This window comes from Podarcis raffonei, chromosome 10, assembly GCF_027172205.1.
Source record: "Podarcis raffonei isolate rPodRaf1 chromosome 10, rPodRaf1.pri, whole genome shotgun sequence".
NCBI lineage: Eukaryota > Metazoa > Chordata > Lepidosauria > Squamata > Lacertidae > Podarcis > Podarcis raffonei.
The window spans coordinates 61,870,202-61,880,993 of record NC_070611.1 but is presented as its reverse complement, the minus strand read 5'-3'; the positions used below and the strand labels follow the sequence as shown (position 1 = coordinate 61,880,993).

The window sequence follows — 10,792 nt, the reverse complement described above, 5'->3', positions numbered from 1 at the left end:
ACTTTCTTCTGAGGAACTCATCCTAAGGCCCCAAGACACATAGGACTGTGTATCCCAGTGCCACTGGTTTGCTACATTTCAGGCTACTATACCAGTAAACACAAGACATCGTAAAGTCAGAAGAAACAGGCTGATGGATCAGTCCAAACTTCCACTTCATCCAGCATCCTTTGTCCACCAGATTTCTCTGGGAAGCCCAGAAACAGAGTTTGGATGGAAACAGTGGAGGCTTGTGTCCTACTGAGATGTGCAGGGCAGAAGTCAGCCATATAATTCTAGTCCACCCGACACACCCTCCTCCCTCCTGAGTGATACAATGGCAACACTGAGATGAAGGAGGAGGAAGTTGATTGGCAGTGCCATTGCCTGGGCTGGCTGTAAGGAAGAAGGCACTTAGGTGAGGGTTGCCTGAGGTTGGTGGGGCAGCATCGCCATTTGATCTGACAGGCTAGCCTCTGCTGAATGCAGGGCCTTCTTCCATCCTTGTTCCTCAGCAACTAGTATCCATAGGAACAACAGCATCTGCCATATACCAAGTCAGACCATTAGTCTATCTACCTGGGTATTGTCTACATTCAGTGGTTCCTCAGGGGTTTAGGAAGGAAGGTTCTCCCTGCCCTACTTGGAGGTGTCAGGGATTGAATTTGGCAATTTCTTAATGCAAACAATGTACTCTACTACTGAGCTACTGTGGCATGTATTTCCACTTCTGCACTCACTTTTGCACCTATTTTGGCTGGCCCCAGAGACATTTGAACGTGCCCTATAGATGATTTTCCTTACCCCAGTGAAACGCAATAAAACTTACAGAAATGGGAGTAAAACATGTCTTTCTATTTTTGTAATGGGAAAAAAAGCCCAACTTGCATACCAGACTAGTAAATCACTACTCCCTGTTTCCTAGCGTGAACTAATACCCTTGTGTTCTATTGTACTCAGTGGGACTTCTCAGAAGACTTTTATTGGACTGCATTGTTACTAGGAAGTAAGCCCCATTGAAGTTCGTGGCTTGTTCTGCTGCTAATCTAACACCCTGTTTCTCACAGAGGCCAACTGTGCTGTTCCCAAACCCATCCCCAAACTGGAATTCAATGATATACTGCCTCTAAAGGTTCTATATAACCATCAATAGCCACTGGGAGACCCCATCTTCTATGAATTTGCCCTTCCTTCTCCTCACTCCAGGGAGGGAAGGGCAGTGTTGCTTTTGTCGGGGAAATTCTGGAAATAACATGATGGGCAAGTTATTATAATTATAATTGATTTATTATTAATAATAATATGATTAATTATTATGCCATGTATATGCCAAAATGCCTTCTAAGTACTTTACAACTATAAAATCAATACATAATTAAAATATGCAATAACATTAAAACATCCTTTACAAAAATATACAATAAAGCAACCATGATATCAGGCAGGCAGCTTTACTGTACTTTTTTCAGTGCCCGATAAAAACACTTTTGTTCAAACAAGCCTACCCAGTTATGTAGAATGTTGATATGCGCTTTCATCTGATTTTAGCTTGTGAATTTTTATTTGTTGTCTGTTTTAAATTATTGTTGTTAATTCTTTTTAGCAATGATTTTACACTTTTGTCCTTATTTATAAACCACTTTGAGGGTTTTTATTATATTTTTATTTTTACAATGAAGCGCACTATAAATTTTATAAAATAAAACAAAAAGATTTAAAATATTTTTTTAAAAAAAACCCAGTTAAAACAATGAAATCACCAGTTCAGGGGACGTTCTAAAACTAAGGAGGTCAATTTCACAGGATGAAACTCAATTTCACTTTCTTCTCCCTATGTCATTTGAGGAAATATCCATCTCGCCTCTTAACAGGCAGGGAGGAAACTGACCAGAGCAGGTTCTTGTTTGCTTTGTGCCTGTTTCATACCGTTGCAAAGAGGAGAGAGTGATCACAGGCTTGGACGGAGATGGGAGAGATATCTCAGTTCCTTTCCTTGCCAAACAGACACACACACACAAACGAAAAACGCAGGCATCTAAGGGTGGGCGGGTTCTTGAACTGCATTGCCTTATTATGCTCCCAGTTCGCCCTCCCTTGACGTCCTCAGCCCGGGAGGCTAAATAGAAGAAGTTGCAGGCAGCGGTCAAACAGCTCCAAATTGCTCTCTGGGGAAGTAGGCGAAGTGCGTAAAGACGAGGGGCCAGGGCGCAGAAGCAATAGGAACAGACTGAAGTTGCGCCACCCGCGAGCGCATCTGCCCTGCGTGGAAGTTTGTGGTTCGGATCGCTTTAAGTGCCTGAATAAAATCAGCCGGGGGCCGGGCTGCTTTTTCAAGAATGAATGAAATGAAAGTAGCAGTTTTGGGCAGCGAAGGAACAGGCAAATCTGGTAAGGCTCCCCTCTGTTTGACCTCCCTTTTCTAGCTACCTAAATTGCAGTTGTATATCGGTTTACAGCCACTTTGGGGTAACTTTAAAAAACTACTGGAGTTCTCCATGTCTCTCCCCCCCCAACGCTTTTTTAGCTGGGATGAGGGATTGCTTGGTGTGTTTGTGATATAATCTAAAGTTTACACGAAGTTTATAGGATAAGATGCATGTGTGTGTGTGTGTGAGTGAGAGAGAGAGAGAGAGATTTTGTTTCCCATTCTTTTGATATACGATCAAGTGATATGTGTCCAAGAGCTGTCTTTATTTATTTTGCGCAAGAAAATAAAATTATTTCCTTATACCTCATCCAAATTGCCAACATTTCACAGGCCCTGCTTCTGTCCTGTTAACCGCATTTTGACATATGTATCTAGAAAGTATCTGTATTTATTTATGTTATACGTTTTTAAAAATTAAAAATACCCTTCTTTCAAAATACCTACTTATGGTTGCCATTTTCCTGCCTCTGCTATGTCTTTAACAGCACGTTTGTATAGAGCAGTGAAACCTCTGCCAGTGTATATCTTCAGTACCTAGAAAAGTGCTGGCTGCTTAAGTTCTAAATGTCATTCTTCAGGCACAGGAGGAGAACTGGTTAAAAAAAAGTTAGCCACTTTAGCTCATGTGAGGCGGGGTGTGTGTGTGTCCAGAATTCTGGGATGTCTTCAATTTGAAACTTCATTTTACAAAGCAGCATTTGAAGCATTCCAACAGCTGAATTTGAAACTGCAAAATTGAAATTGGAAGTTCAACCTTTGAATGGTATATTTTCTTTTTCCTTTTTTTTAAAGAAGTACAAACTCTCTAATGCTGTCAGTTTAGGAATATTTACTTGAGCCCATTTGATCTAAAACAGACTTAACTTCAGAGTTAACATGCACAGACATCTCAGTGCATCAACTTTCCAAATGTGACATTTTGATATCTCACCTCTCCCGATCAATAATTTCCAAAACTATGCCATTGGCAATGTTCTCCAAAACTAACTCTAGAGTTTATAAATCCAGATTTGTGCTAAGATCTGTAAGCTATCCACTCGCAATAGCCCAAATATTGCTCCAGGGGTTCCTTAAGGATGCATTTGGGATTCACCCAGTGGCACCTCTCCAGTGTAGAGCCATTAATTAAATGTGTGGGAGAATTATCATCAACAACAACATCATCCTATTTTGGCATGAGAAACCCCATTGCTGATGTTGCCAGCTTGTTTTGTGCAGACATGATGAGATGATAGGGTAGCCATTTTCAGCTCTCTGAAGGGATGTGTCACATGGAAGATGGAGCAAACTTGCTTGCTGTTGCTCCAGATACTAGGACCTGAACCAATGGATTCAAGTTACAAGAAAGGAGATTCTGACTAAACATTAGGAAGAACTTCCTGACTTGACAGTGGGATAGACTACCTTGGAAGGTGGTAAACTCTTCTTTATTGGAGACTTTTCAACAGAAGTTGGATGACCACCTGCCAGGGTCTGTAACCTGTCATTCCTGCATTGCAGGAGGTTACGCTAGATTACCCTAGTGTATCCCTTCCAACTCTGCAATTCTTTGAGTCCTGCTATTGTCCCAGATGATTGGTGGCAAAGCTGAATGTGCTTCTAGCTTGAGGAGTAGATCTGATTTTCTGATTGCTGACATAGGATAGATGTGCCACAAGGGTATTTCTGCAGTGCAGCTGACTAGCAAGACTAGTCTTCATTTTTCACATTTCTCTCTTAACATTTCTCCCAAGGAGCTCCGAGGGGCATGACATCCCTGTGAAATAGTTAGTTGGGCCAGAAGATGGTGACGAGCCCAGGGTCATTGTTGAGCTTGATGGCTAAGCAGCCATTTGAGCTTTTTGGTCCCCCATTCCACCACACTGCCCACTTTTACTGTTTCATTTTGACAATGAAACTCAAAATTCGAGTCCCAGGGTGCCCAGGACATTGTCTGAAGGCAAGTGATGCCGCACTCTTGTGAAAGTGAAGCAGATAGCAGTCTGAAGAGTGTCTGGATGAGAGATTCAGTGGGTTTCCCATGTTTAACCATCTTGAATTCCACCAAGGGAGAAAAGACAGACTTGAATGACATTCATAAATGAGTGTTAAAAAGTGCCTCTTCATTCTTTCCTCTTCTGCACCAAGTCCTTCCTCACCAGGGATCCATTGTTAGTCTCTTCAGCACTAGGGACCAATTAACTGCCTGGAGCATCTTGCTTTTGTCTCCTTTTCCAGGAAAGTGTCAGTACATTCTGTGGCCAGGCTCCAGCAAAACTAAGTCCCATTGAAAACAAAGGCAATTGTTAGTTGCAGCCAACTTTCTCCATCCGTGAGGTTTAGGGAGATGGGGATTTATTGCGGTGTCTGTCCTGCAGATGCACACAAGTCCACATAACCTAGTTGTCATCAGTGTCAGCCCACACTTTTGTGCCATCATGGCTGGCCCTACTTTGGGGCAGACTGAAGCGTCTGTTGCTGGTAACTACGTATGTCACAAATGAGAAGCAAATAATTTATTATTGTATTTATATTTCCAGAAATAGATGCTAGTGGAATTTCTGTCTCAGTGCCAACTTTGTGGGTACTGTGCACGTTGCTGTCCTGCCTCAGGCAGCAAAATGTCTTGGGCTTGTCCAACAGGCTGAAGATCATTTCTCATGTCACATTTTGTTCCTCTCATTGCAGCCCTTACAGTACGCTTTCTGACCAGGCGCTTCATTGGAGAATATGCTTCTGACTCTGGTAAGCCTCCACTAACTTGGAAAATCTGTATCTACTTTGCCTCTTAGGTCCCATCTGTACTATGCATTGAAAGCAGAATCATAGAATTGTAGAGTTGGAAGGGACCCTGAGGATCATCAAGTCCAACCACCTGCAACACAGGAGTAGGGAATTGAACCTGCATCCTTGACATTATCACCACCACACTTTAACCAACTGAGCTATCCAGGCTGACTCATACCACTTTATTTATGTATGTATGAATGAATGAATGAATGAATGAATGGCATTTATATCCAACCTTTTTCCTGAGGAACTCAATGTGGCATAAATGATTGTCCTCCCCACCATCTTAGCCTCACAATAACTTTGTGAGGTAGGTTAGGCTGAGAGAATGTGACTGGCCTAAGGTTGCTCCATGAGTGGCTGAGTGGGGATGTGAATCCTGTTTTGTTTTGTTTTTCCCATGAGCAGTGGCAACTCTATTTTTTGTTTTGTTTTTACACTCATGATCATGTGTGTCCTTCTTCTCTTGTCTCACAGAGTGCATCTATACAAAGCACGTTTGTCTGGAAGGAAAGCCGATCAACCTGGAAATATATGATCCTTGTTCACAAGTAAGTTAAAGAATACTGCCGACACCACGCTCTGATGTTGCATCATGTCACATCACTCTGAAGGTCTTTTAAGTAATGTTGGGAAATAAAGTGCAGGAGAGGGGGCTGTGAGATCCCTGGGTCTAAATTGAACCCCTAATTAAGATTCATGTCTTCAATGTCAATCCATTTCGATCCAAAAAGTGGTCCAAACATGGTTTGTAGTTGCGTGCTCCTTTCTGGGATGCAAATAATTGAGAGGGTTGGGTTGGTGTTGGTGGAAACCAATGGCTGGGATCAAATAATTATTTAATTGCATCCATCTTCACATCCCATAGCCCATAATCTGCTTATGCAATTCACTGCCACGTGATGTTGCAATGGCAATAAGTTCACGTGCTGTTTATAAAAAGGAATTAAGCTGATTCTTGGAGGATGGTGCTGTCAATGGCTGTTCCACTTAAGTTCCAGTTAGTTGTGATATTTCTGAACACCAAATAACAGGGGAGAGCCCAGAGGGGCTGGTTTGCCCCTGTTATAGACAGAATATTGGGCTGCATATCAACACCATAGAGGTGTGTGCAACAAAGGTTCATGTGAACTTACATGGATAGTTGGTCTGGACAAACAAAGCAGTTATTGTGATTTTATATGTGTTTACATGCTGCTAATAATAATAATAATAATAATAATAATAATAATTTATTATTTATACCCCGCCCATCTGGCTGGGTTTCCCCAGCCACTCTGGGCGGCTCTCAAGAGAATATTAAAAACATGATAAGACATTAAAAACTTCCCTAAACAGGGTTGCCTTCAGATGTCTTTTAAAAGTCAGATAGTTGTTTATTTCCTTGACATCTGATGGGAGAGCGTTCCACAGGGCGGACGCCACTACTGAGAAGGTCCTCTGCCTGGTTCCCTGTAACCTCAATTCTCATAGTGAGGGAACCGCCAGAAGGTCCTCGGAGCTGGACCTCAGTGTCCGGCTGAACGATGGGGGTAGAGACACTCCTTCAGGTATACTGGGGTGAGGCCATTTAGGGCTTTAAAGGTCAGCACCAACACTTTGAATTGGGCTCAGAAACATACTTGGAACCAATGTTGGTCTTTCAGGACTGGTGTTATGTGGTCTCGGCGGTCACTCCCAGTATCCCCCTTTGTTCTGCTTACCTCAGCTTCTCATACTTCACTAGAAGCAGGTTTCATAGGTTATTGTTAAAGGTGAGAGTTTCCAGGGCAAAGTATCTAAAATTCAGCGCTTGCAGTCATTAAGGTGCTCTACGGTATGCTATGCTGACGCATCCTCTCACGCGATGGGTCTTTTACCTTCCAGCCTCGACGGGGGAAGTTGTCCCTCACTGATGAGCTCCACTGGGCAGATGGGTTTGTGGTTGTGTACGCAATCAGTGACAGAGCCTCCTTTGCCTTTGCAAAAGCCTTGCTGTACCGGATACGAGAGTGCCACATGTCGGGCTGCAAAAGGTAAGCCCATCAATGGCTGGAACTAGGAAAGTTGAAAGGATTGTGACAGCCATGAGAGAGTCTGGTTATTTCTTATAGTTTCCATCCTGTTGAACATATCTGTACTACAGGGACTGCATTCAGACAGCTCTTTAGTCTTAGGGTCCAAATCTATGATTCCCTTATCCCCATCCTTTTTACACTTTGTGTAATCTTTTGCATGACATAAGAGCTGCTTCTGCAAATCTAGTAGAAATCTCGTGCTCATTCTCAGGTTAACGACTTCCAAAAAAATCTGTTTGTGACACTGTTAACCTGGAAAATCACAGGTGTTTTACACTGTAATCTTCCTGTTGTCTTTGTGGATCACAGCACTGCCGCCCAAGCAATGAAATTTGTGTTGCCGTTCTGGCATATAGGACTTTCCCGTAGTTTTCACGGTGGGAACAGAAGCATGCAGGCACCCGAAGAGTGGAGACATGTCCCATTATGTCTGATGTTGTGTCATACCATACCCACTGGGTATGAATGAAATTTAGAATGACATGAGGGTATATCAAGCCAGTTCCATAATGCAACAGGTGACACACTGTAAAATGATGGTTAGATGTCAGGACAGTAGTCCTAGCAGTATAACCAGGGGAACTAATGCAGTAATCCCTATGTCTGAATGCATCCAGGGTTTTGCTGGCCTAAGAGTCATTCCTTTTTCCCAAGAAGCCCTGGGAAATGGAGTTACATGAGGGTGGGAGAAGGATCCCAATGGAGAAATCTAAAGCATTTCGTCAAACCAAAATCCTAAGATTCTTTTAAGTGAAGCTATGTCAGTTCAAGCAGGATATTTCTGATATAGGTTTGCAGTGCAGGTAAGGCCCTAATCTCTTACATTTAGCATGCAAAACATGAGCTGAACCATGTTCTTAATTTGTTTCTTAAGATTTAGGTGCTGCCTTGCAAACCCATTATCAGTGGGGCTTAAAATTGTATTGGTAAAAACACCACCAAATTGTCTGGTCCGTGTAAATAAGCTAAAGGCAGAACTTCTATGCAGCATAATGACTACTTACACATTCCAAAAATGGAGGAAACGCATCATCAAAGGAAGGACATACAGAGTTGCATCTGCTAGCTTATAAACACATTTAGAAATTAATACAGTGGTACCTTGGGTTACAAACACTTTGGTTTACAGACTTGGCTAACCCAGAAGTAGTACCTCGGGTTAAGAATTTTACCTCAGGATGAGAACAGAAATCACGCGCCGGCAGCAGCGGGAGGCCCCATTAGCTAAAATTAACCTCAGGTTAAGAACAGTTTCAGGTTAAGAATGGACCTCCAGAATGAATTAAGTTCATAACAGAGGTACCACTGTAATAATAATAATAATTAATAATGACACATGATAGAGGATCTGTAAAACAGGACACAGGGCTACCCTTTGTAACATAGAAAGCCGTTGTGGTTGGACTAGTTCCTGGGATTCCAGGGTTCAAATCCCTGCTCAGTCATGAAACTCACTGGGTGAACTTGGGCCAGTCAAAGTCTCAACCTTTAGCTCCTTGGACAATAGAGGGAATATAACTGCTATAATAAATAAACAATAATAAGCAACATCAGAATAAAATGATCAACAAATTGTGTTTTATGAGTTTTTCCTCTCCTCAACTCTCCCTCAGGGCTGCAGACTCCACTGTCATTTTAGTTGGGAACAAGCAAGATCTGTGCCATATGCGTGAAGTTGGCTGGGAGGAAGGGCAAAAGTTGGCCCTGGACTACAAATGCCAATTCTGCGAACTGTCTGCGGCGGAACATTGTCAGGAAGTGGCAGCCATGTTCACCAAAGTCCTGAAGAACGTCACCTCAAATGCTAAGGGGAAGGAGAAAAGGCGGCCTAGCGGGTCAAAATCTATGGCCAAACTGATCAACAACATGTTTGGGAAGAGGAGGAAGTCTGTTTAAGGGAAGGTCCTCCAGCCGTGATCAGGGCAGGAAGAAGATGCACACAAACGAAGACCTAGTCAGCATGGAGATTTTACTCCAGTGAATTTCATTTCTAAAGAGCTTCATTTGAAAGGAAGCCATAGAGCAATATTGAATCATTCACACATTGCTTGAAGTCTGATGGATGGTTGACTCTCATAGGGAACTGTGACCTGTCTCCGCTGAAAAGAGTTGTATTTGAGTTGACACATAACACAAAAGTTCTGCCTGCAGTGATTGAAATATGATGGCAGATCCAGACATGCACATTTTTTGCTGCTACCACCAATGGGTAGGCAAGAAGGCTTTCTTGACCCAGCTGATGTTAGTCAAAACTGAGTCCAATTGAAAGCAATGGGACCTTAGCTAACAGTAGAAAATGACATTGAGCTGGACTTGGGCTGGATCTAGACACATCAAAGAAACGCTTCAGAAAAATGTGTTGTAACCGTTATAATGAGAAATCGTGATGGCAAAAATGGAACTCCACAGTGCCATCTGGTGTCACAGTGTTATATTGCATGTAAAATGCCTAAAAAATGCTTTTTCTTTACCAATCTAGCTGAGTCCTAGGACCAGGATCAATGTGTCAACAAGGCTGAGAAGGATACATTGTGTGGAGACTAGGCCCCCGTCTGCACTATATATATATATATAAAGCTATATCATAGCACTTTAAATAGCCATAGTTTTCCCCAGAGAATCATGGGAACTGTGGTTTACTAAGGGTGTTGGGAGTTGTTAGGAGGTTAGGAGGCCCCTATTTCTCCTCACAGAGCTACAATTTTCAGAGTAGTTTAACAGTCAATCTCTCTTTTCAATAAACCCTGGGAACTGAAGCCCTGTGAGGGGAATAGTGGTCTCCTAGCAATTCTCAGCACCCACAACAAACCACAATTCGGAGCATTCTTTTTTGGGTGGAAGCTTTAAATTTATAGAATCATAGAATCATAGAGTTGGAAGAGACCACAAGGGCCATCGAGTCCAACCCCCTGCCAAGCAGGAAACACCATCAGAGCACTCCTGACATATGGTTGTCAAGCCTCTGCTTAAAGACCTCCAAAGAAGGAGACTCCACTACACTCCTTGGCAGCAAATTCCACTGTCGAACAGCTCTTACTGTCAGGAAGTTCTTCCTAATGTTTAGGTGGAATCTTCTTTCTTGTAGTTTGGATCCATTGCTCCGTGTCCACTTCTCTGGAGCAGCAGAAAACAACCTTTCTCCCTCCTCTATGTGACATCCTTTTATATATTTGAACATGGCTATCATATCACCCCTTAACCTCCTCTTCTCCAGGCTAAACATGCCCAGCTCCCTTAGCCGTTCCTCATAAGGCATCGTTTCCAGGCCTTTGACCATTTTGGTTGCCCTCCTCTGGACACGTTCCAGTTTGTCAGCGTCCTTCTTGAACTGTGGTGCCCAGAACTGGACACAGTACTCCAGGTGAGGTCTGACCAGAGCAGAATATAGTGCAGCCCAGATTGCAATAACTCTAAATCCTTAGGGTCTGCTTTCGTCCTGACATTTACTTGTTCTATGGATTTAACCTAACAGCTTCCCACATCTCATCTCCATTCGTGTTTCTGTTTATATAGACCTATCTAGCAATACAATCCTATGCATGTCTACTCAGAAGTAAGT

At 42.7% G+C, this 10,792-nt stretch overlaps 1 protein-coding gene across 1 annotated transcript; it reads left to right on the top strand.

Annotated features, from left to right (window-relative positions):
• Positions 1 to 2,226: 2,226 nt before the first annotated feature.
• On the top strand, positions 2,227 to 9,799 carry LOC128422341 (ras-related and estrogen-regulated growth inhibitor-like protein). Its single transcript, XM_053406226.1, has 5 exons — positions 2,227 to 2,367; positions 5,075 to 5,131; positions 5,654 to 5,727; positions 7,043 to 7,191; positions 8,847 to 9,799. The coding sequence occupies exons 1-5, from the start codon at positions 2,316 to 2,318 to the stop codon at positions 9,127 to 9,129; spliced, it is 615 nt and encodes a 204-aa protein (XP_053262201.1). The 5' UTR covers positions 2,227 to 2,315; the 3' UTR covers positions 9,130 to 9,799.
• Positions 9,800 to 10,792: the final 993 nt, after the last annotated feature.

Excerpts from the sequence above, each read along its gene's own strand:
- LOC128422341 (XM_053406226.1), top strand. The coding sequence starts at position 2,316 with ATGAATGAAATGAAAGTAGCAGTTTTGGGCAGCGAAGGAACAGGCAAA. Across the intron at positions 2,368-5,074 it reads CGAAGGAACAGGCAAATCTG|CCCTTACAGTACGCTTTCTG; the intron begins GTAAGGCTCCCC and ends CTCTCATTGCAG. Across the intron at positions 5,132-5,653 it reads AGAATATGCTTCTGACTCTG|AGTGCATCTATACAAAGCAC; the intron begins GTAAGCCTCCAC and ends CTTGTCTCACAG.